At 41.1% G+C, this 27,308-nt stretch overlaps 1 protein-coding gene across 1 annotated transcript in view; it reads right to left on the bottom strand.

Annotated features, from left to right (window-relative positions):
* Nucleotides 1-27,308, bottom strand: part of LOC115073295 (adenomatous polyposis coli protein-like) — a 459,579-nt gene that overhangs the window by 196,887 nt on the left and 235,384 nt on the right. Inside the window, 2 exon segments of the mRNA XM_029571606.1 lie at nt 601-685; nt 21,771-21,923. Of these exon segments, the coding sequence (XP_029427466.1) occupies nt 601-685; nt 21,771-21,905 (220 nt within the window). The 5' untranslated portion in view covers nt 21,906-21,923.

Here is a 27,308-nt window from a genome sequence, read left to right on the forward strand (position 1 = left end):
CAGCACATATATGGGAACTTCCATGCATGCTCAGTAGAACAAAAGCTCTATGAGCTAGGAGAGAAAAGTCCATTCAGTGCAGTCGGATGATGTCACCCAAGTGTCATGGCTAATTTAGTCCGGCCTGTCAGAGAAATAGGTTTACTTTTTGGGATCTGCTGGGTACTTGTGACCCGATAGGCCATTGTTGGAGACAAAATGCTGGGCCTTGATCTGACTCAGCTTGGCATTCCTTATGTTCTTATTCTATGACTGTAGTGGTAAAACCTTGATAAACAATATGGATAAGACTTAATGGTCACACAACAGTACAGAATTTGTATGTATTTTGGCATTTATATAACTCTATAAAGGTACACGTAAGGACCAATCCCTACTCCTAAATAGTTTAAAATCTAAGTGGGTATGTAAGACATATGGAGTTAAATAGCTCAAGGTCATAAGTGTCAATGAGAAAAGCAGGATCATTGATCTTCTGCTTCTTTGCCCATGAATTCCTTTAGGTAAATGATAAATTTGACAATTTCCAGTACTACAAATACTATGTACAGACAAGCATAAGACTGACATTCATCTTTCAACACAAATCACAGGACACACCTTTAAGTCGCTCCAGCAAATCAATTTGTCCAGAAGATGCCATAGCTTCATCTTCAATACTTCCCTGCAACTGTTTCAGTACCTCCTGCAATAAAGAATACAAAATTTTCATCCAAATTATCATGGGGCAATTTGGATTAGAAAGATGAGGCAGCATGATGTTCTGCAGTATTTCCTTGTTAATTTACTGCAACAGAGCTACACACATGAACCTCATTGTCTTCCTCCTGATTCCCACCCCACAAAAAAAGGAATCTAAATTATACTTAGACGTTGAAATGCATTCACAAGCTCACACATTATTTTGCTGGAGTATTAATCAACTAGCACATCAGAAAAGCATCTTTGCTAATACTCATCTTGAAATTATAGAAATAAACTTTATTGTATACAGTTTCACTCAACTCATTCCTTTACAACATAAGATCTACTATATAGATGGGAAATCTCACTTTCAAAAGGCTCTTCATGTAACAGACCAAGATCACTACCAATAATGGCTAATAGTAAAGGTAATTACAAAGGGGCGGATTTTCAGAGCCCTGCTGGCGTAAATCCGCCCAAAACCGGGCGGATTTACACGAGCAGGGCCCTGCGCGCTGGGAAGCCTATTTTACATAGGCCTCCCGGCGCGCGCAGAGCCCCGGGACTCGCGTAAGTCCCGGGGTTCTCCGAGGGGGGCGTGTCGGGGGCGTGCCCGGTCGTCGCGGCGTTTTGGGGGCGGGTACGGGGGCGTGGCTACGGCCCGGGGCGGCCCGGGGCGTGGCCACGCCCTCTGGACCCGCCCCCAGGTCGCGTCCCGGCGCGCAGGAGGCCCGCTGACGCGCGGGGATTTACGCCTCCCAGAGGGAGGCGTAAATCCCCCGACAAAGGTAAGGGGGGGGTTTAGACAGGGCCGGGCGGGTGGGTTAGGTTGGGGAAGGGAGGGGAAGGTGAGGGGAGGGCAAAGGAAAGTTCCCTCCGAGGCCGCTCCGATTTCGGAGCGGCCTTGGAGGGAACGGGGGTAGGCTGCGCGGCTCGGCGCGCGCCGGCTATACGAAATCGATAGCCTTGCGCGCGCCGATCCAGGATTTTAGCGGATACGCGCGGCTCCGCGCGTATCTACTAAAATCCAGCGTACTTTTGTTTGCGCCTGGAGCGCAAACAAAAGTAGGCTATTCGCGCTCGTTTTAAAATCCGCCCCACAGTGTAGAATAATTGTTTATCTACAAGTATTTTTTAAAATTCATTCTGCTTACAATGCATAATATGACTGTTGATTTAAAACAAAAACAATTTGATCAAATGGTTGATAGCCACTATTCTGAATGCAGCAAGATGTAAATTCACAGCACAGTGCCTAGTAACTTAAATCAACATGTTTACAGGCATAACACATCATCTCCCTGTGTACACTCTCAACACTATTTCTTAAGCAAAACGTTTTACCCAGAACCACTGGAGTCTACTTTCCAGGATGCATGCTCTCATTGTGAATGCATGGATCCCCACCCTCCCACCCCCAAAACAATACCCTGTCAAAATTCTCATACTCTCCCTCACGTCTCGAAACTCAAAAGTTATTAGAGACTTACACACGCACACTGACTCTCTTAACCTTTGCCTCCCCGCTCCCCATACAGATCTCAAAAGCCTTAGAAACTAGGTTAAAAAAACATGCACAAATACAATTTACCAATGCATTTTAATATTCTTGTATGTAGAAAGCATGATTGCTGAAATTTTGCTCAAAGTTAGAAATCAACCAAATTCTTAGGAGCTGTAGATCAGCCCTATGTGGGTTACTGAAAAGTGGCGTAGGAGAGTTTATAAAAGCCCCTTTTCTGCAATTTGCAAAAACACACACCTGAGTTGCTCTCCCCTCTTCCTGTCATTGAGTCTCTCCACATCTACCCTTTTATGTATCCTCCTACTCCTGCTTTCCCAACCCTACCACTCCACTTTCTTCTTCTCTCTTCCATTACCCAAACTCCCTTCCATCTCCTCCTCAATGTAGCTCTCTCAAACTGATTCACTTTCCTTCCTCATCTACCTTACAAGTTGCCAGTTCCCAAGTCTTCCTTCAAAAAAATATCAAAAATAGAATAGTTAACCAGAGAACAGTGTCACTTATCAGTAATTATATATAATTTTAATATACATAAAATATAAAAAATAAAATCACAACATTCAATAAATTGAAAATAAACTTCTATACTTTTACTTACATTTCCTTTATTTTACATATTCTGTCTGTCTTTCCTATCCTTGCTTTTCTTTCCATTTTACCTTTACATGTGTCAGTCACTTCTTCCTCCATCTGACAGTTTTTTCATGTTCTTTTCATCCTTTTCTCAAACTTTCTTCCTCCCATTACCACCTTTTCACCACTTTCCTCTCCAGTTCTCCCTGATCTTTCAAGCCTCTCACCTCTCCATCACCCCGCAAATATTCTTTACTTCACAATACAGTAGATGCTGGCAGATAAGGAACAACAGGATCATCCTAGTCTACCCAGCTGAAGAAGCTTGAACCTTGTAGGATATTACTCCTTATCCAAGTCATTTTTTGTTTTCCTCATTGGTCCACTGCTATCCTGAGTAGATGAACCTGCAAGTTCAAATACTTAATCCAACACCCAGCATCCCCGTTCACTTACCAAACTTTATAAGCATTTATACAGTTACCAAAACTATTGAGGTTGTTACTTGAACATTGGCCATCTATATCAGTGGTTCTCAAACCAGTCCTTGGCACGCACCCAGTTTAGTTTTCAGGATATTCAAAATGAATATGCATAAAATTGCTTTGTATACAATGAAGGCAGTGTATGCAATTCTCTCATATGCATATTCACTATAGATATTCTGAAAATCCAACTGGCTGGATGTGTTCCAAGGACTAGGTTGAGAACCAGTGATTGAGGTCCCTGTAGCCTTGCTGAATGCTACTCTGCCACTGTCAACCTGCAAGCATAGACCTAGATTTCTTCAATTACCATCCAATTTCCTCCACTCCATTTCTAGCAAAGGTCATAGAAGCCACAGATCTAAAACAACTTTAGGCTTTCATTGATAACATTTTAGACCCATTCCAATTTGGTTTTTGCCCAAAACATAACAATGAATATCTAATCAGGTCCAATATCAACAATATTTGAAGGGTTTTCGACGACACAAATTTCGTACTGGTGTCATCAGAAATCTCTGCTGCCTTCAACACCATGTCATACTTGGTCATCAATAAACCCAAATAGGAACTGTTGGTAAAGTCCTTGAATGGTTTCAAAACTACCTGTCATGACGCTCTCAACAAATTAGATACCACACGGTTTAGCTCTTTCTGCCACTTTATTCAATCTATGGGTTTGATTTACTAAGGCTTTTCTTCCATCCTGTCTCTATGGGAAAAATACTTAGTAAATGAGGCCCTATATTTGAAGATGATTTGCAAGCTTCTCTTTGGCCTACATTTAGATTGCAGTCTCTGTGCTGATATATAGTTCTTCTTCCCTACCACATGTAATACCAAATCTACCATTGATTTAATATACATCTACATGACTGCAATTAAGTTGATTAATTAGTAATAGAGTGTCACTCAATCTTTCAAAACAGATTATTCATTCAAGCAGATTTCAAAATACCTATCCTCCATTCTTCATATTTGAAGTTAGTAACATTCCTTTATGAAGGAAATTAGAAATCTTGGAGTTATTTTTGATCCCAGTCTTTCTTTTAAATCTCACATCATTAAAACCATTCAACAGTTGTTCTGGAAATTAAGAACGCTATGCAAATTGAAATCATATTTGGAACCTAATGACTTCACAACAGTTTTACAGTTACTAATTATTTCCAAACTCAATCATTGTAATTCAGTTTACCACATTACACAATAAAAGCCCTACAATTAGTTCAAAATTCAGCAGCAAGGCTACTCCTGGGCTCCTCGAGATTTGACCATACACCGATCTTATATTCTCTTCACTGATTGCCAGTTATATGGAGGATTCAATTCAAAATCCTCACAATGGTATTTAAAGCCATTTGCCATAACACATCTACCAGTATCCATGCCATGTTCAAAGTTCACAGTCCATCAAGAAATTTAGATCAGCCAATGCAGCATCTCTTAGACATACCAAGCTACCGACTGATGAGGCTTGATAAATCCAGAGAGAGGCTCCTATATGTAAGGTAATGACTTGGTGGCGTCAGCTGCCAGTTGCATTCCACAAGGAAAACTAGTTTCAAGGAATTTAAGAAGCTTTTCAAGGCCTTCCTATTTAGAATTCCTTCAACCTCTCTCCTGAGCAACCAACACCATTATAGCACAAGTGACATTCTACCACTTGGCTCTCAAGAATGTTTTGTTTGGATCAAAAACCACCATACTGTTTAATGTAGTCTCAGAAATTTTAGTTCTTTACACATCATATTACTGTAATTTTCAATGTTTTATTTTGTGAGCCTCTTAGAATCATGGATAGGCAGCATATAAATACAATAAATAGTGGCCTCCTTCCTTTTTTTCTTTTAGACTTCTCCTCCTCCTCTCTCTAAACTACCCCAATCACACATACTCTCATCCTTTCCACCTTTTCTTCCAATGTTCACACCTTTCAGCCTCCAACTCTTGGACTTCCCCCACCTCCCTACCCCTTTCTTCTGGCCTTATCTGCTCCACCTCTCACTTTTAAGCCTCTTCCCCTCCCCCTTACAGTTCCCCTTGCTCTTTTTCTCAGCCATCCCCACCACTTTTGATTCCCATTTCCTTTAAAGCATATGGAAATATATCAATCTTTCCACCCCCACCTCTTCTCTAGGCTACACATATTTAGATTAGTTACATTTCACCTCATAAGTCTCATCATGCAGCCTCTGCACTATTTTGCTAGCACTTCTCTTGCCTGCTTCTACTCTGTATCCTTTGGAGAAGCAGCCTCCATATTACTCAAGATGAGGTCTCATCAACTATTTGTACAAAGTTATTACTTCATTTTTTTTCTATTTTGGATATACCTTTCCCTATGTACTCTAGAATTCATTTTGGCAATCATCACTGCGTTGTCACACTGTGTGAAAACTGCGATCCAATATAACAATTTTCAGATCTCTCTCCTGTTTGGTGCATATCAATACCTCTACCTCTTCATGTAATGCCATCACCTTTGAATTTCTGAACCCCAAGTGTATAATTCTGCACTATTTTGTATTAAAACTTGTTGCTAAATTCTCAACTATTCCTGAAGCTCTTTTAGATAACTCCACGTTTGCCCCTTGCACCTGGAGTGTGCACCTTGATGCAGAGAATTTGTATTATCTGCAAAGTGACAAGCATTCCCCACTAGCCATTCTGCAATATCCCTTGTGAAAGTACTGAACAGAACTGGATCCAGAGCTGATCCTTGTAACATTCCACTCTTGGATGGCGCACCAGGAAAATGGTGACAGAATCGGAACCTAGGACAGCGGAATGAGTGCTGGTGGTTCATGTACCTCCAAAAATCATGTTGTGCCCAGGGAAGATGAGATGCTGGTAGCAGGAAGAGGGCTTTTGGTAGAAGAGGAGTCAGGAATTATGGGGGATTTATTAATGTATGAGGAGCCTGTTGGAGTCCATCAGTTTCTGAATTCCCTAGGACAGGACCTTGAACCAGGAGCCTTTATGGACATTGACAAGTGAGATACCTGGATCAGAGGTCAGAGACAAGCTATTCAATGACATACACAAATTTTGGACCTGAGTCCCCATTCACATACTGTGGGCTTAATGTGTGGAAGGTATTTGTAATGAGCATTTGCTTGTGCTCTATAAAGAAAGACTTTTATACTGGAATGCCTAAATTGGAAACTATGCAGGACTATGTGGATCTAGCATTAAGAATCTTGATTATAGGATTATATCCTTTTCTGGTATATTCCCAGACTGGTCTATTGCCAGCCTAGAACTTGCTGTAGCTTCTAACTCCAGCATTGTTTCAAAGAAAAGAGGAGGTTGGGGTTGCCCCAAGGAAACTTTACTGGTCCCAGGGAAAATTTGGAGTTGGTCCTAATCAGCACACTTATTCCTAATGCACTAACGAGTAGTCCATGGATTGAATTTACATGCCTTAGTTGGAAAAAGCTAATTGATCCCGAGAAGAATGTATAGTGTGGAGAGTGCCCATCCCACTGTCGTTCATGGAATTGAAGCAAGATGAGAGAATGAGAAATTAAATCTACCAGAGAATTTGGATGGATGTGGCCTACCCAACATTACCCAAAGAACACCATCTTGAACAGACTACCACTGAGTGACAATATGAGTAATGGAAAGTCAGGAGAAATGTCTGGGGGAAGAAAAAAAAAAGGTGCCTTGGTGATAATGGAATCTGATGGGAGACAACATAGTTATCTCTAGTACCAAGATCCTGCTTGAGGCATCACACTGAATATCTTCAATCCTGCTTGTACAGCCCATATACGTTTCTGAAATTGCTCCAGTTCCTGTTTCACTTGCCCGTTGCAAGATTTCTCTAGAAGTGAACAAATGTTGCAATGTGTTTAGAAACCTAATGAGGTATTCCAGATACCTAAATTGGAATTAATAGATTTTTGTTACAAAAAAGGGGAACCAAATCCCTGAATTAGATAACCAGCTCATTGCTGAAGAAAGCCGAAAACCAGAAAGTAAAGAAAACCTGTTTTAAGGAGTTATTTTGAAGCTGTTTGTTTTGGAGGGACAATTGTCAGTGATCATATTGCTGGTGAAACCTTTTTATTTACATAAACAATGCAGTTTTGTAGTAGAAAAAAAATATCACAAACTGTTTGAAAACAAGAAAAAATATATAAAGTGTTCTGGAAAAAATATTTTTAAAAATTATGAAACATAAAAAACCTGTTCAAGAATTGTCTCTTTTTTTTTCAACTGCAATTATTTTCTTGTGTATTTTATATGTTTTATATGTTTTTGGTGTCATATGAATCTTATTTTTTTCTGCTTGTCATAGAATTCAAGTCTGAAGGATGCCATCTGCTCTTAATCCTGTTTTCTTTTCAGCCTAACTTCTGGGATCAGAGAAAGGGATGATGTAAAGATTCTTAAAAGTATAATACATTTTGAGTAGTTTCTCACCTTTCCCAGGTGACCAATCAGTAGGAGTTTTCTAGAATCTTTAAACTGGAGATATAATATTTTTTTTAAAGTTGCATGCCTTTTGATCTCTAAACCACAGAGCCAATGTCCCATTTTTCATGGTAGTATATTTTCTCTAACTCAGCTTTTAAGATGTTAAAAAATGTGTATTTTCTCTACTCAGCAGATTATACTGATATTTAAATTGTCTTAGACTAATTACCCTTGTGAGGATACACAATGGTTCTAGGGCTTCGGTTCAAGTACGGTTAAACTCTTGGTTTAGAGTAAAGTAGAGGCTGTGTTTCTCTCCTTTCCACACAGAGCAACATCAGCTGCCTTCCCAAATTTTTGGTACACTTTTAGAATAAGGACATTGCTATGTCGTTTCTTTTTGTTCATTTTCCTGAAAGGTCTGCAGGAACACTATAAAATTCTTCTCTTTTCTGTAATTTTTCCTTTGGCTAAGAAGAAGAATGTGTTGATTGATAATGTGTGAAAATGTAATGTATTCCTACTTATTTGCAGGAGGTAATTTCCATTATTCCAAGGTGTAGTACATGTGCAGAGGTGCTAATATAGCCATTTAGTGTGAATCACCTCAATGCCATCTGCGCAATAGATTATATTACTTGTTTCTGTATGCTGTAAATTTCTGTAGTATGGTGTATTGCTGAAAAGTGTATGCAGATTGTTTCAAAAATTTTTACCTTTTTTGGCAGGGATGAGTATAAGGATGACTAGACCTCACTATATTATTTAGAATGTACAAAATTCCTGGGATGCGAAGTTCCAGGGGTGTATATACTAAAAAGTGTTTAGCGACATGGTCCATTCCCTACAGCAACTCCAGTCCTGGAACATCACAAACAGGTCTGGTTTTCGTAATATCCACAATGAATATGCTTGAAATATATTTGCATGCACTGCCTCTATTGTGGGTGGGTCACTGGTCCACAACTAGAAAAGGCGACTCCCTGAATCAGTGGGTGGAGTTCAGTGATAAGAGGGAGGGACTGAAAGGGCTGTGGCTCTCCTTAAATCCAAGAGGGAAAAGGAATATTGCCTTTCCTTTCGATTGGGAGGTGTCCTCTCAAGCAGTTCAATGGATTCCCGGAGGGGTCCCATAGTCTGCAGTGCTCTGTAAGGAATCTGTCTCCATTCTGATCTCAGGAGTAGGCAAGCTTGTTTGGGAGCCTGAAGACATCAACCAAGTATCGTCAAACTTTGCAAGTGGGAAAGGAAGCTTCTTCAGTTTCTGCGGGGTGTAAAGGGAGAGCTTGCCCCATTGAGAACTAGAGATGGATCCTGTTTCCTACTAATTGACTCAAGAAGCCATAAGAAATTGTATTTTTGTGCTACAGGCTGAATTTCAGAATTTTGTATTTTGTCTTCCATAAATTCTGTTTTGGACCTATCTCCAGTTGTGGATATTCTGTTTTTGAGCCAGTATGTGCATGATTCCACTTACGCCTTACAGCTTTCCTTTCCTTCATGGAAGAATCCTGATCCAGAAATGCTGCCCTGTTTTCCTCAACCTCTGCAGCATCGGAAGATGTTCTCCTGCTATTTTTGGGACAGTTTTCTAAAAGAAGCTTGTCATGTCTACTTCAAACATTTTATTTGTACAGATACCTTGCTAATAAAATCTTTCATCAAAATGTCAAGTGATGTACACATTTTAGGTAGACGTTTCTCTATTGTATAATGCATATTATTATAGAACAGAACAGTTGCCTGGCTTTAAGACTAGCTTTAAAATATGCTATAAAAATCAGGATCTTCATTTTCAGTTTTGATTTTTTTTCTCCCCAGGAATTTGTCAGTTCATTACAACTAGAACAAAACTGAGATAATCATTTTTGTTATAAGAAACAGAGCAATTCCTAGTAAAAACAAAATAAATACTGAAAACAAAGATCCCTACGAGCATAATATATTTACATATATGTAGTTCATGCATCTTTATTGATAGTTCAAGATGAGTTACATTTAGGTACTGTACAAATTTTCCCTGTCCCCAGAGAGCTTACAATTCAACTCCTAGAGCTACTAAGCCACAATGTTTTTTCGTGGAAGGTGCCCACAGAAAGAAAACGCTGAGCAGGGAGTCAGGGCTGACCTCTGGTTCAACATGAGGCCACCACTCAAGGTGACCCCAACACCTAACAGGGAAAAAAGACACCCCCCCCCTACACACACACACACCAGTGAAAAACATAGTTTGGAGGTACTGTGCTCCCCCTCCCCCTCAGATATAAAAAAAATTCTCTGGGTTCAGTGGGACATCTATCCCTCTGCCCCCCCCCCCCCCCAAGGGCAGCTTGGAGAAGAGAGGAGGAGAAATAGCCTAGTGGTTAGAGCAGTGGACTGAGAACCAGGAGACCAGGGTTCGAGTCCTGCTGTCGCTCTTTGTGACCTTGGGCAAGTCACTTTACCCTCCATTGCCTCAGGTACAAAAACCTAGACTGTAAGCCCTCTGGGGATAGAGAAATACCTACCGTACCTGAATGTAAACCGGTGTGATATCTCGATTGAGATCGAATGTCGGTATATAGAAACAATAAATAAATAAATAAATAATGAGACGGCTGAGGTGGGATATGATAGAGATGTTTAAAATCATGAGAGGTCTAGAACGGGTAGATGTGAATCGGTTATTTACTCTTTCGGATAATAGAAAGACTAGGGGGCACTCCATGAAGTTAGCATGTGGCACATTTAAAACTAATCGGAGAAAGTTCTTTTTTACTCAACGCACAATTAAACTCTGGAATTTGTTGCCAGAGGATGTGGTTAGTGCAGTTAGTATAGCTGTGTTTAAAAAAGGATTGGATAAGTTCTTGGAGGAGAAGTCCATTACCTGCTATTAAGTTCACTTAGAGAATAGCCACTGCCATTAGCAATGGTAACATGGAATAGACTTAGTTTTTGGGTACTTGCCAAGTTCTTATGGCCTGGATTGGCCACTGTTGGAAACAGGATGCTGGGCTTGATGGACCCTTGGTCTGACCCAGTATGGCATTTTAAGAACTAAGAATTAAGAACTAAGAAGATATCAAATAAATTCATTGGGGTTCAGTGGGACCCTCTCACCCTCCCTGAACCTTTAAAATAAGAAACTTGCATGATAGGGCCCAGGCACCCCCTAGTACCCAATCCAGTCAGCACCATTTTTTTAAATGGCATCAACCTGACCTTGCCCCTATCATGTGATGGGGTAAGTTCCAGGGATCGGACCTAGATAAAATGGCCTAAATCCAATCCCTAGACCTTACCCCAGTCAATGATGTGGGAAAGGATAGATTGGTGCCATTTTGAAAAATAGTGCCAATTGGGCCCCATCGCAGGATGATCTTCTCAATTTAAAAGTTTGGGGGGTGCAGGAGGGGGGGTCCCAATGAATTTCATACCTTTGGGAGGGGGAAGGGAGAGGGAAGGGGGGGGGGGTGTCCCACTGAACCCCAATGAAATTGATTCCTTTGGGAGGAGGGGGCATTATACCCCCAACAATGATTTTTCACTAGTGAGTTTGGGGGGGGGGAATGAATTATTTCTGAACGCAGGGTTGGGGGGCTGTCGCCACATATGTAGGTAAAATATATATATATTTTTTTACTTTGAGTCGTCAGGGCCACCTTGAGTGGTAGCCCTGGGTTGAGCAGGGGGTCAGCACTTACCCCATCTCAACTTTTAGTTTTTGCCGCAGCATTTTAGGGTTTTCATGCCACTTTAAATGTAACGCGGGAGCCTTGGGATCTGTGTTAGGGTCCTGGGGACCCATGTTACATTTACCAAATCCTCAAGAGGAGGTGTTCTTTTACTGCAGCTGACCACACCTTCTCAGCTGGCCGCAATAAAATATTTTCATCAAATTACCTAGTAATGACCTGCTTTGCATGCATTTGTATTATTCATGCATGCAAAACAGATCATTGTAACAGGGGAGGGAACCTGGGCAGGGCCGTGCAAATTATCACATGGTATTGCTGAAATAGTGCTCTACAGTGTAATATACGCTATGTAATGCACGTTAGAGCACTACCGCGGCTTGATACATCTCCAAATATGTTTGTACCTGAGGCAATAGAAGGTGAAGTGATTTGCCCAAGATCACAAAGATAGTAGGATTTGAATCCTGGCTTCCCTGGTTCTCGACCTGGTGCTCTAACCACTAAGCTACTCCTCTACTCATTTTACTATTTCATTTGTAAAGAAAAGGATCTTTGGGATATGCAGTTATGAAACAACAGCATGTACAGCTGCAAAATAATCTTGTACAATGTACAGGGGAGAAAGTCTGATACTTCGTGCATATCCAGCATAGCTCTCTGCTTCAATGACAGGGGGAATGAAGAAAAGTGGATTTATATACAGACAACAACCAACAAGGACTGAATCACATAGTCTGAGTAAACAAATAAGCATGGGTGTAGCTTGCTTATTGCGGCGGTTACTACCCCTAACTAAGCTAGATATTTCACTTAGATGCAGCTCCAACACTGCTCTTTGCATTAATGGTGGGGGTGGAAGGGAAATAGAACCAAAGGGTTACTAAGAGCCAAGAGTAACAGATAAGTATGAAAAGAAAAAAAAAGTGCAAAGCTTGCTGGGCAGACTGAATGGGCCGTTTGGTCTTCTTCTTCTGCCGTCATTTCTATGTTTCTATACTGATCATCTGTATGTAATAAAGTAGCTTTTCAACATAGCTATCTACATATTGCCCTTCTGAAATGCTCTCCCAAAAGGTGTACAGAGCCATAACATAGCTTGATAAAAGTTTATAAAGAAAATGATGAAATCATTCACAATATTATCTCCAGAGCTTGTTAGAAGTCATACTCCCAGCTACTCTTAGATAACCTAATTAGCTTTATTCAAAGCCTAAATCACAGAGCACACACAGACAGCAGCCCCTTTTAGTCCCCTGTACATGCCCCCAATTTAAATCTGATCACAGATAGTCACAGCTGTACAATGGTTTAGATTCTCTTGGCCTCCATTTCAGCCTGTGGATCAGGATTCAAATTCTGATCTCCCATTGAAATGTAAGGAAATTAGAATATGCTTGATTTTTTAATATGATTTTTGCTCTACAAATAATTTTCAGTGTATTTTTCCTTATGTAACAGTATCAATGAGATCATACCATCATCTGGTTCCCAATGTATGAAGCTATCTTTAAAATTAACAATATAATTAAGGTCCTTTGTTTTCCGTTTAAACCGATTTTCACCCATAAATTCTCAGATTTTTCCCAAAGGCAACATTTGGTTTAAACTGATATTCACCCTAATTTTAGGTTGATTAAAAAGCTGTCCCAGAGTTGCAGATGCCTTTCAAGGCTGGAAGCTAGTGTGGGCCAAAGCACATGTTGCTTCAAGTCCCGCCCACCACCAGTGAAAGCATTCACCTTCCAGTGCCACCAATGCCATGTTTCAAGCCCTGCCACCTCACCCACCTAGAACCCAAAGTGTCTGCTGTCTGGTGCCATGAATGCACTTCAAGCAGGCCCTGTCTACCAGAAGCACTTTCCAGCAGGCTCCCTGGTCCTGCGTAAAAGCAGAAGTGCAGTGTTGCAGAGCGAGGGCACCTCAGTAAGCAAGCTGCCGAGGGAGAGAGGAGGAGCCTGGAGCCTCCACCTGTAAGGATGAATGCTGGTGCAGTGAGGTTGAGGTGGAGGTGGGGGGGGGGGGGGGGGAGGATTCTCAGTGGGGTGGGAAGAGAGAGAGGGGGCATGTTAGGCAGGGGATGAGAACAGAGATGGGGATGCTGCCGAGTGGGTGGGAGAATCTCATTATGTTTTATTATCCTGGCAGGTTCTTATGGCCTGGTTTGGCCACTGTTGGATCCAGCATGGCATGTTCTTATGTTTCTATCCCACCAAAATGTCTTTTTCCAACTGATTTTTCTCCTGTTTTTGTTCTTACAATACACCCTGATAAATTTCAGGAAAAAAAGAATAAAAACAGACAATGAAGGTCCCTAAATATAGTGCATTAATGTGAATCTGAAACCCTCAGAATAGTCCTTTAAAAACAATAATGTCAAGATCTGAATCTTGCAGTTAAGAAAGGTAATCTTATATATACAGCAAAGAGGAAGCTAGAAGAGAAGATTTTTAAACAGGTGAAAACATTCTCCTATGTTGACTTTAATGGGTTTACATGATTTTAAGATAAATAAGAACTAGAAACATCAGTTTCCCAGTCATCTTTCCATGCACAAAGTGCCTGGAGGCTGAATCTACTCTTGATAATGAAATATAACCACATAATATAACCTCTGAAGGCACAACTACATGGTCTCAACAGCTCTCCATCATGTATGCATAATACTTGCAGTGGTTCTCAACCCAGTCCTCGGGGCACACCCACATTTCTGGGAACTCTCCAGCTCTTAAAGAATGGAGGGAGCAGGGTTAGGTCTCATTGGTGCAATTGTGGGGAAAGGAAAGGGGGAGGGGGAGAGGATGGCATCATTCCAGCAGCCTTCTTGGAAAAGACGTCAGCATAGGATGCGTACTGAGGTGGTAGGCCAGGAGGGAGGATAAATGTCACTAGGCAGCATAGGGGAGCAAACATTTCAAGGCAGGAGGTGTGACAGGACGTACCCCAACGGGAAAGTTGCAACATGGCCCAGTCGAACTGGGGAGAGTGCTGTTGAAGCCAGGGTAGACCAAGGACCACAGGGTGTATGGCCTTGTCAAGGATGTGGTAGGTGAGAGACTCCACATGCAGAGAGCCGGTGAGGAGCTGCAGTGGAGCAGTGGTGTGGGTAACCCTGCCTGGCAAGGGTTCGCCTTGAATGGAAGAAATCTCCAAGGGTACTGGGGAGCGGTATATGAAAATCTGGAGATGATTAACCAGTTGCTTCAGAATGAAGTTGCCCTCTGCTCCCGAATCCACTAGGGCCAGGGTATGAAAGTCCCGAGATCCTACCGTGAGGGTCACGGGAAGAGTTAGTGGAGGAGCTGGTGAAGACAGGCCTAGGAGCAGTCCTCCTTCAGGACCTCAGCCCAAGAGTTTACCAGTCACACTGGGCAAGAGGCTAGGACTTGGCCAGATCCTCCACAATACAAACAGAGACTGGAATGTCAGCATCAAAGGCATTCCTCAGGAGAGAGTTTGCTGTGACCCAATTGCATGGGTTCCTCTCCGACCAACCCTGAGGAGGCAGGGTCCGACTTAGGTAAGGGTGACCGCCGGAGACGCCAGGAAGCAAGAGCCTGTTTCTTGGAGGACTGCAACTCTTGGGAGCGCTCCTGAAGATGTCGATCAATGCACCGGAGAGATCGATAAGGGAGTCCAGGGAGCTGGGCTACTCACGGGCCGCGAGTTCATCCTTCATCCGGGCAACCAAGCCCTCGAGGAAGATGAATCGCAGGCAGTCAGAGCCCCAATGAAGTTCTGAGGTCAGGGTCCGGAATTTGATGACATAATCCGTTAGTGATCGGGAGCCCTGGCGTATATGGAGAAGGGCCGATCTGGAGGCTGAGTGCCGACCTGGGTCGTCAAAGATGAAGCAGAAGAGGGCTAAAAAGCCGGATAAGTCCTGGAGGATAGGGTCCGCGTACTCCCACAAGAGCGATGCCCAGGCCAGGGCTTTCCCATCCAGAAGGGAGAGAATATAGGTGGTCTTTGTCATCTCATCCAGAAGAGTGTAGGCTGGAGGCAGAAATGCATGTTGCACTGATTTAGGAAGCCTTGGCACAATTGAGGGTCCCTGGAGAAGCGCAGAGGCGCAGGGAGTGGAATATCAGGTCGAGAGGTCAGCATGGGAGCCAAGTAGCTAGGGACTGGAGGCGTCGGTGGACCCGCCGAGACGCAGAGTCGAGGCAGACCCCAAGATTATTCTCTAGAGACCGAAATCTGGGTCTCCAGGAATGCACTCAGGATCTCCAGATCTTAAATACGCTCCTTGCCCCATGTGGCTTTCTTTTTCTCTAGCACAGGAGGAAGAGACAACAGGCATTGGGATGCAGGGGAGGAAGGCAGGAGTCAGTGGGGAGAAGCATCTTAGCCTATAGCTACTTCACTGCATCTGCATCTCCCCTCTGTATGGCTCTGGTTAGAATAATGAGCCAATCAGCAGTGAGACGAGGGGTCAGATGGCTGTAATCAGGAAATGCTTCCGCCAGGGGCGGGGGGGGGGGGAAGGGAGGGGTCCCTCTTGCTGTTTCAGACCTCAGTGATTGCACTAATCAAGGGAGGTAAAGAAGAGAGAGTGACTAACTGTATGGGAGAAAGAGAAGGGGAGAGAGAGCAAGAGAAGGAGGGGGCGCTAGAGTGTGCGAGGAGAGAATAGGAGTTGGGGGCGAAAAGTAAGGATGAGAAGAGAGAGAAGAGCACAAAGTGGGGTGATATCAAGGGTAAGAAGATAAAGGGGGAGAGAGATTAGAGCAAAGGTGTAGGAGGAAGAAGATGCAGGGAAGAAACCGGACCAAGAATGGCAGAAGATGGAGGAGAGGATCGTGGATTGGGAGGGGGACGGAAATCCAGGAAGATAATATGCATGAAGAAAGATAAGAGGAATGAAGGAGAGTGTGCAAGAAAAAGAGGAGGTAAATGGTGAAAGGAGAGAAGGTAGGATGAATAAGAGGAGGAAAGGGGAAAAACAGAAGAAGATAGAAAAAGAAAGACGGTATTAAAATATCTGCTGCAGAAAGAAAGAGTAAAGAAGGAAGAGACAGAACTGAAATAGAAAAGAAAAGGAGAGAGCACACCAGACGAACACAAATTTAAAAAAAAATAGACAGATAAGGACAAAGAATGAGAAGAGGGATGGCGAACCAGAAAATCAAGCCAGAAACACCAAAGGTTGGAAACTATTATTATCTGATACAGAATATGAGTTATGAAGAACGTAGTTCCCTGGGGATGAGGGAAAGAAGCCAAATGGTCCTTGCTCCAAGCTCATGCTAATCTCAGAGGGATCATAACCCAAAGGTTCTCAGGAATGCACATTCAGCCAGTCAGTTTTTCAGAATATGCACAAGCTAGATCTGCATGCATATTCATTGTGGACATTTTGAAAAACAGACTGGGCAGGTAACCCCCAAGTACTGGACTTAGAACCACTGAATCAAGGCAAAAAAACCTACAAAGTACCCTAATTTCCACTTCTAAATCATAGGGACATAACTGGCATAGAAGAACATATGATTACTCATACATTACAATGATTATAAACAATAAGAAGTTCAAACTCCACACTAATCTCTAAGCAGTATAACATCTTGAAAATGTTTCTGACACTACTTAAAAGTTAAAAAAAAAAAAAAACGACATCTAAACCTCTGAATTCACAATTTTCCTAAAGTTATTGGGCAACCACCATTGCTATCCTTGAGTATGTAATTTCTTGAAGTTCTACATTTTGAATTGGACTCCATTCCTGTGGCTAATAAACTTTTTTTCTTGCCAGTTTCTACTCAGAGATTCCACTCAAAATCAGTCTTCTTCAGTTTCCTGCTGATTAACAAATTTGACAATTTTTTTTTTTTTTTAATTCTGAACCTGAAATATTAGAACGGGGGACTCTTTTGGTCTCTGGCTGACCTTAGTAAAATAATTTGTTTAAATTTCAGAAATTTGCTTTTTTTTTTTTTTTTTTTATGTTTAGCCGGTTTGAATTTTACCAGATTTATCCAGAATAACTCAGGAGAGGAGATGGGATTTCTTTAAGGCAAGATATCTTAGCTATAGGTCCTAAATTCATACTTAGATATCTCTGTAAATGTGTAATAAGATTCAATAAACACAGAAACATAGAAATGACAGCAGAAAAGGCCAGATGATCCATCCAGTCTGCCTAGCAATCTTCCCATGGTAGTATCTGCCACGCCATGCATGTTACTCCCATGTATCAGTCAGTTTTGCTTGACATGCTTTGCTCATGGACTTGGCCGTAGAAGCAGTCCTGTGTTTTTTTTCTTAACATCTCAGCATCAGTACCCCAAACTGTAAAAAAAAAAAAGGTCATGGCTCGTGTTGATTGTCCTTGAATCCAAATTCCTCTTTTCTTTCACCACCACCCCCCTCCTTCGAAGCAGAGAGCAATGTTGCAGTTGCATCAAAAGCAGCAAGGTTTATTGGTTAAGGGTAGTATTTATTTATTTATTTAGTGGTTTTTTTTATATACCGCGGCACGTAAAAAACATCACCTCGGTTTACAATAAACAATAAATTAGCAACAGGCTTTACAGACATTATGCAATTAAGGTGGACATAATAATAATCCCATGCTTCTATTATTAATAATAGTAATCCCATGCTTCTATTAAGGGTAGTAACCACTGCACTGTGCTGGTTACCCTCATGCTCAACAGATCCGCAGACTGTAAAAGTCAGGGCCCTTGATGGTTGCTGGCTAAATCAAATTCCCCTTTTCCCCTGTGTTGAAGCAGAGAGCAATGTTGGAGTTGCATCAAAAGTATCAAGGTTTATTTGGTTAAGTTAGTAATTGCCACACCAGCAAATTCCCCCATGCATGCTTTCTTCGATCCCTTTAGGATTTGGCCGTAGAAGCAGACCTGTGCTTTTTCCCTTATGTCTTGTGTATCAGTATCCTAGACCATGGAAGTCGGGGACCTTGGTTGTCATCTGAATCAAATTCCTCTTATCCCCCTGCCGTTTAAGCATGGAACAATGTTGCAGTTGCATTAAACAATGATTAACAAATCAGAGGTCTTAAGGCAAACTCTATGCCAAACTGTAAATTTATTTTTAACAAACTTTTACACCAATCATTTACAAAAAATGGTTTTATAGCATCCAGTGGACCACTCCCCTATACTATTTGTACTCCTTACCTTCCATAACTAAAAATGCTCTTATCAACCTCATGTTTTAACATGGATATGGTTTTATATATGGATGAATGAATGAGTGTGAGAGATATAAGTATGGTATTAGGTTTTAGTTGTTATGTTTATGCAGACAATGTTCAACCTCTAGCTTAGACTTAGTTTTTGGGTACTTAATAGACTTAGTTTTTGGGTACTTGCCAGGTTCTTATGGCCTGGATTGGCCGCTGGTGGAGGCGGGATGCTGGGCTTGATGGACCCTTGGTCTGACCCAGTATGGCATGTTCTTATGTATGATTGAGGTGTTTGGAGGGTAAAGCAAGAGTGAGGTTGATAAGAGTATTTTTAGTTATGGAAGGTAAGGGGTACAAACAGTATAGGGGAGTGATCCACTGGATGCTATAAAACCATTTTTTGTAAATGATTGGTGTAAAAGAGTTTGTTAAAAATAAATTTACAGTTTGGCAAAGAGTTTGCCTTAAGACCTCTGATTTGTTAGTCATTGTTCACTGAGTTTTCAGAGGATATGCATGTATTTGTTTACCTTATGCAGTTGCATTAAAAGCATCAAAGCATATTGGTTAAGGGTAGTAATCTCCATGCCTTCTCCTAAGATTAGTAACCGCTGTACCAGCAAGTTATCCCCCTGCACACATCTCATTTCTGTCCTCTAGCCTTTTAGAGATCCAGTGTTTATCCCATGTCCCTTTGAATTGACTGTTTTCCTCTTCACCACCTCCTCTGGAAGGACATTCCAGGCCTCCACCACCCTTTCCATGAAGAAGTATTTCCTGACATTGGTTCTGAATCATCTCCCCTGGAGTTTCATTTCATGACCCCTAGTTCTATTGTTTTCTTTCCAATGAAAAAGGTTTGAAGTCCATACATCATTGAAACTTTTAGGTATCTGAAGGTCTCTATCATATCTCCCCTGCACCTCCTCTCTTCCAGAGTATGCATATTCAGATCCTTCAGCCTCTCATCATAAATCTTCCGATACAGACCCCACACCATTTTTGTTACCCTTCTCTGAACTGCCTCTATCCTGTCTGTATCCTTTTTGAGATACGGGCTCCAGAACTGAACACAATACTCCAGATGAGGCCTCACCAAGGATCTGTACAAGGGCATCATCTTTTTTGCCCCTGTGCAACTGCAGTCCTTTTTAGATTCAAAGAGGTTAACATCTTTTCTAGCTCCTTCTTAGAGTTAAAGATGTTTATTTATTTATTTGCTTTTATATACCGACATTCGATCGAGATATCACATTGGTTTACTTATAACTGAGTGAATAGGGCAAGGTCTGCCTATTTTACATTGTAACATGGTAACTTGTCTAAAATTTAAAGATGAGTATATATTGTAACAGTTATAATACATTAATGTAATCACTTTTATAATGGCATTTAAAATAACATTTATAATATATTAATAAAATAACATTTTATATTGTAAGGAGGTAGTTAGTAAATTATATCATTTTACATTGTAATGAGGAAACTTATAATAGAGCTAGAGGGAAAAATTTCTAATGTGAGAAGACAGCATTGCTTGGGAAGGAAGGGTTGGCTAGGGTATAGGTAAAGACTTAGGGAGGCTAGCTGTGGGGGGGTTCTGAAGAGTGGAGGGGGGTGGGGAAGAGCGAGAGGGGGAAGATGTGGGGGGTTATATCGGTGAAGGTGTGCGTGGGGGGGTAGGTGGGGAGATATGTTATGTTTAGGAATCAGCGTAGAAACTGGGGAAGGAGCTAAGTATCTGGCGGGGATGCTTCAATTTAGAGTGAATGTTGAACTAGGGGAGGGGATTAAGTATCTGGTGGGAAGGCTTTTCTGAATAGCCATGTTTTGAGTTGTTTTTTGAAGGCTTGGGTGGAAGGTTTATTTCTGAGGGGGGGGGGGGGGGTAAGGGAGTTCCACAGGGTTGGGCCCGCTACTGATATGGCTCGTTTGTGGGTGGAGGTGAGGTGTGCAGTTTTGGAGTGGGGAATGGTGAGGAGGCAAGAGTTTGAAGACCTGAGGTTTCTCTGTGTGGAGTATGGGAGTATAGCAGTGTTAAGCCAGTTCATTTCGTCTTAGCTGGGTCCATCACCTTTGTGTTATGGCTAATTCATGCCCGCTTATCAATGCAGAAAATGGGGATCCCTCTCTAGACAAAGCCTGAGCTGCAATGACTCCTGAGAAGAGGAACCAAGTAGGGAAAATAGTCTTTGGAAGTCCTCCCCCCCCCCCCCCCCGTCCTCCCCCAAAACTGCCCACATGTAGAGACCTATAATATGACTATTTCACTTCTGTATGCTAGCAAACCAATAAAAAAAAATGGAGGGACAGCTAGAGCAGAAGGGATCCTGGAAAGAAGGTGGGGCACCATTAAGACTCTTCCTAAGATGACTTATGTTGATATGCCAAAACAGCAAGTAGCACTGTACCCTATATTACAAAAGCTGGCAGAAACATAAGAAAAAAACATGTCTACAATACCTTCACCCCCTAATCCATGTTCTTGACACTGAAATATAATATAGCACAGAAATTCTATTTGACTTGTTAACCATTTAAGTCATACTTTTCAAACTGGATTGTAGAAATCAGATGAGAGATTTTACGCTTTAAGAAAAACAGTTGATGCTTCACGCAATGGATTAGCAACATTCCCTGCTTTAATTATACATTACACTATACTCCATTTGTGCTCTGATTTTGATGTAACACTTTGAAAGTGCTGATTTATTCATGGATAGTAACATACACATAAGGAAAAAAACAAAAAGAAAAGTTAACTCCTTATTTTCTCTTCTAGAGCATACCTAAATTTCTTCCTTTATTCCGTGATGATTTTGTGACCCCTCTTTCAATAAAAACAAAAAAAGTGACATGTGTGAGGTATTTTTTTTCAGAAGGTGGCATGCATCTGTGATACAGCTAAAGAGCACAGAACAAATTCCTGACTAGTTAAAGTGAACTGCTACTTTAAGCATATTCTGACTACTGAGAGGTGAAAATAACTATGGTTAATCAATTATAGTAATTTAAAAAAAAAACAAAAAACTTTTTCTGGACTAAATGTTCAGAAAAATAGCCAGTTTCATATACAGTATTCAAATCTGGCTACTATCTGGATAAATCAAGCAGGGATAAACTATTTTATTGTAGATGTACTGTGGATTTTCCTGACAAAGCTAACACTACTTAAACAGAAATGTTCAGGAATAAAAATCAAGCATTTACATGTTAAAAAGGAAAAAAAAATCACACACTTTTGATACCTTCATGTTAGACGCCTCCGTTTCCAGCTTTGTAAGATGATTTGAGTTGTCCTCTAATTCCTGGCGCAGATTTGTGTTTTCCATTTTCAGTGCCTCAACTTGCATTAACAACTGATCATATGAAGCTGCAGCCATGCTGGGCTACCCCCACACCTATGAAAGAAGACGTAAGCATCATACAGGGGATCTTTTATTAAATAAATGTAAAAAAGCGAAAAGAAAAAAAGGCTCTGCAGTTTGGTTCAAGTACTTTCCACCTTTAAAATTAATTTCTTAAGTCAGAGTGTGAAGTTCTCCATAGTAGGTTTAAAAAGAAGGAACATTCTGGGCAGGTGCAAGTACATACATGCCTTTCCTGAATTTTGGGCAGTTGGCCACTAGAGGGGTCCAACTGAATTAGAAGGCCATAGGAGGAGGAGGAGGAGGAGGAAGCTGCCAAGGGAAAAAGCACAAAATAAAAAATGAAGGCAGTTTATCCTACAGCAAAGTGAATGCGTCTGGTTGGACCATAAATTTTTTAATCAAGGAAAGTGTTTAGCTAGCTTATCTTGAAAATGGCTTGCAGATGCTGCTGCTAGGAGCATCCACTTTGTCCTACAGCACCTACAGCACCAAAGCAGTGATTATCGTCACTTGCTACTTTGCCATAGCTACCACAGAATAAATCTCTTCAGTGGTATTAAGGAGCCTACTTTAAGGTAAGCAAGCTCCGAACCTGCTTGTGTGTAAGACTATTTGTGCCCTCTTAAAAGTATTTCATAAGTTCATGGTTCAATTCTGTTTTTAGTGAATGCAAACTAATTATACTCATAATTTACATGACAAATGTCCCAGAAATGTCACGGTTATATGACAAAAAATCCAAATATGAGGATGGGATCTAAATAATCTTTTTTTTTTTTTTTTTTTTACAACCTTTTCCCATTTAGATATTATGCAGCAACACTATCAATTTGTCAAAAGTAGTAGTACTTTGATGTTCAAACAGCACACAACTAGAGAAAACAAATTGGTTTTATTGCTACTGAGTTTATGGGCACAATACTGTATTTCATACAGATTCACAGTCTTGACCCAGATCTAAAAAATGCTCATTTTCTCTACCTCTGACTGCCATTATCTTAGCTTACAAATCTTCAATCATGTACTAACTGAATTCTGCACTGACCTAAAGAACTATAATATTAAAAGTCACACAAGTTAGTCCAATAAAAATATATCTGAATTTTGTTTGCTTTTATTGCAATACATCTGAGAAAAGCCTTGAAAGAAAACTAAGTGGCTTACCTGCAACAGATGTTCTCCATAGACAGAAAGGAAATCAGCCACAAAAGTGGGTGACATCATCCATCTATGCAGACATAGAAAATTTCTCTCTCTGAGCTAAGAAAAGCCTAGAAGGTTTTCCCGAACATATGCAGACATTCCCACTTCATTAGTCATATATAAACTTTAGCCAGCTCCAAAAGGGGAGGATGGAGTGAGGGTAATGTATGGCTGATTATCCTTCTGTGTAAGTTGAACACCTGTTATAGGTACGCACTTAGTTTTCTTTGTTGACAAGTTAGATTGTCAGCCACATAAGTGAGAATTCTTAGCTAAAGGGTGCCTTCCAACAAGAAAGGGATAATAACCAAACATTTTTGTGAGGCAAAGCCAACACAAAGTATTAAAAATAAGCCCTACATGGGTTGGATTTGGATTCTATTTTGGCCACTTAGGTCCTCCTTTCTCTTCCAACTTAACCGGAACCAGTGCTAGGATTCTGGCACCATGAAGTGTCATTCACAGTTACCTGGGAATTTTTCCTGTATTTTAATAGGTCATCCTCCCACTGCTCCTAGTATCATTTCAGCAATGGTCTTGTATCATGGTTTCTAAGTCCAGTCAACAGGTGCCAGCCTTAATGACCATGACATCTATCCCTTTCTTGGCAAGGGCTATGTACATGGCCTCCACATCTCCTCCAGTTGAACTGTGGGGTGGAATGCCCAGGTCTGGGACTGAACTAGAGACCTTCTGCAAAGCAGTGCACAGTACTATCACTGAGCTACTGGGCTGGCCCAGAATTGGATTCCAACTGTCAGAAAGACCCTGGAGGACAGACTAGCCAACCCTGCCACGTCAGGAGACAATATCTAAACAATAACTGGATGTAAATGGGTGAACAAAAAAGTCTAAGTGCACGTCTTACAAATCTCTATAGAAGACAATTTCAGACGGGTAATCAACAACCATGGCTCTGACATTATGAGCCTTGACAAGCGTGGGTATAATGGAAAGAAATGCAATCTGCTATCCAATTACACAGGATTCATTTGACTACAGCAATACCAGGCCCTTTTGGGTCAAAAAACAAAAAGCTGAGTGGACTTTCTAAGGACCTGAGGCCACTCAACAGAGAAGGCAAGAGCTCTCTTACAATTCAAACTGTGCAAGATTTGTTCACTCTGGTGAACATGGGGCCTGGGAAAAATGTTGGTTGAACTGGCTGATGAAATTGAAAATCTGATACCATCTTAGGCAGAAACTTAGGATGAGTGTGCAGCATTACTCTGCTATTATAATATTTAGTATAAGGTGGATAAATCACTAGGACCTGAAGTTCACTATGAAGTGAACACCACCAAAATATGACTGTCCAGGTCAGCTACCGAGTCTGCATGCATTAAGAGGCTTGAAAGGGGCTTTCATCAGCTCTTCACTGAAGTACCAAAATATGGTGGGTATCTTGATGGGAGGCTTCAATTGAAGGAAGCCCTGAAAAAAATCTGACAACTAGGGACTATATAGACATGGGATTACCTTCTACAATAAGATGCCAATTGCACTGAGGTGAATACTGATAGAGCTGGTCTTTAGCCCAGCCTCTGAGAGCTGTATGAGATAGTTTTTGTGAGGAACAAGAGAAAGGGTCTAGGCTCCTTCACTTCAACCCGTAAGATTTCTTGGAGAATTCCTTTCTAGAAGTCAGAAGGATCAAAATATATTTTCTGAGAAACCAAGGGTGCGTACTGCTTTACAATCAACATCCAAGCCATGAGAGCTAGGGACTGAATGTTGGGGTAAATAAATCTTCCTTGGTCCTACAAGATCAGAATTGGAAAATTTCCAATTGAATTGGGTCTCCTACCAGACAATTCCCAAAGGAAGGGGAAACAAATCTGTTTTGGCCAAAAAGCAACAATGAGTTTTACTAATGTTTTCATAACCAAAGATATTGGAGGATATGCATACAGAAGACTTTTTCCCCAATGAAAGCTCAGATGCTAGTCTACCCTCTGAGCCTCTCCTGGAGCAGAAGCTTTGAACCTTCCCATTCAAATGAGTCAAACATATCTCTCAGTTATTCCCCATTCAAATAAAATCTTGCTGTCACTGATCACTCATGGGGGCCTAACATTTGATTTAGCTTGTCCACAAGGGCACACTATTTCCCCACCAAATGTTTGGCTCTTAAGAGTTTTCTATTGAGAGATGACCCAGTCGCACACATTGGCTACTTTCTAAAACAAAAGGAGTAATTCAGTTATTCCCTGCTAGTTCAGGTATAAACATAACTAGCTGACTGTCTGTATGGCATAGGACAATTTTGCTGGTGACCTAATCTCTGAAAGCTCTTACAGCGTTCCCCAATGCATGATGTTCAAGGAAATCATGTGGTATTCTCTTTCATGAATGCACCATCGATCATAGGTGTGAAGCCCCTGAATGTGAGCTCATCAGCACTAGGTAGATGCATGTGTTATCAGAACAGATTTTGAGTAGTCTGTAATGATAAACCTCAAGTCAAATATGCATGATCTAACCACCAAGACAGAGTCCAGAGTTGACTTATGACACCGATGTACTTATTTAATGCCTGTGTGACTTGATGCCATTGAGACATTTGGGTTCACAGAACTCATCTCATAAGGAGCTATGACATGAACTGTTGAGGATATATGGTCCAACATCCTCAACATGCCCTAAAAGCTGATGTGTGTTGACTCTGCTTGATAAAGGTATGCCCTCTAGACAATGCTGCTTGATAAAAGGTATGAATAGAAGACCAGGTAGCTGCTTTGAAGTGCTGAAAGGCAGTATATAATTAAAATAAAATGAACAAATGTAGCTGCTTTACAAATATTTTGTAATGAAGCTGAGTGAAGAAACGCTATTGCTCGAACATGATGAGCTTTCACCTTGCTTGTTAGGGAAATACCTGTATCGTTATAACAATAAGTAATGCAATCTGATAACCAGAATAACTTTTTTTTTTGTTTTTGATTAGTATGCCTTGTTTATTTGGATAAGAAATAATTGTAAAGATTTTCTGTAAGGTTTGTTCTAGCCACATAAAAAGGAGGGCTCCACCTGCTGGAATGCAGTGTTGGAAAAAAATGTGGGTAGTACTATGGATTGATTTAAGTGGAATTGGGTAACCACTTTTGGCAGACGTTTTGCATGAGTTCTTAGTACAACTCTAAAAATCTTAGCATATGGAAGATCTATAACTAAAGTCTACAGATCACTTACTCTAAAAGCAAAGGTTACTGCTATTAGAAGAAGAACTTCCACATTAGAAAACTGAGATTATTAGAGGCCAAAGGTTCAAAGGGAATATCAATTTTGACAATACTTAATTTAAGTTCCATTGATGTGAAGTTCTTAATATAAATCATAGGTAGAAAAGATCCTTAATGCGTTTCACCACTAATGAAGACAGGATATTAGGAGGCTTTCAGAAGAATGGTGAAATGCTGAAATGGCACTGGGATGTACTCTGATACAGTCAGACTTTAATCCTGACCAAGAGGTGAAGCAATAGTTGATGATGCACAGTGGAAATGATCTTGGTTCTGAGCTGTTACACCTGTTAAAGAATCTTTTCCATTTGAAGTTGTAAGAACATCTTGTTGATGGCTCTCTTGCTGCTAACAATATTTTTGTGTCTGTTGAAAAAGGAAAATGATTTAACAGCCTGCACTCAACATTCATGCTGTCAGTGATAAAGAGTGGAGTTTGAGGTAGACAAGAGTTCCACTGAATTGTGTTAGAAGAAATGGAAAGACTGGTAGATGAATTGGTTCCATAATGACTAGTCTCCTTAGCCAAGGGAACCATATTTGACGTGGCCAAAAAGAAAATTTTTATCATTTTCACTTTGTCCTTTCCGAGTTCAAGAATAGTTTTTACATTTAAAGGACCTGGGGAAAATACATTGAATAGGTTGCTTGACGAGGAATTTGCAAAAGCATCTGATGCTACAGCGTTCTTGTGTGGTCTCTTGAAGCAGTATAGGGATAGTATGTGAAGGGAGCTGCAAAGAGATGCACTTGAGCTCTCCATTGATGGAATATATTCTGCAGTTTCTGGTAATGGACAGACCATTTGTGAGGTTGAAGGTGACAGCTTAAGGAATCTGCTATGAAATTTTGTGGACCCAAAAGATGTGTAACACTGAAGAGAATATTCCTTTCTATTGCCTAATGTTAGAAAACCCGGCCGCGATTCGCCGCAGCCGGGCCTTCCCACCTGGCGGCCAGGTCTTCCTAC

The sequence above is a fragment of the Rhinatrema bivittatum genome, chromosome 1 (assembly GCF_901001135.1).
Source record: "Rhinatrema bivittatum chromosome 1, aRhiBiv1.1, whole genome shotgun sequence".
In the NCBI taxonomy this organism is placed as follows: domain Eukaryota; kingdom Metazoa; phylum Chordata; class Amphibia; order Gymnophiona; family Rhinatrematidae; genus Rhinatrema; species Rhinatrema bivittatum.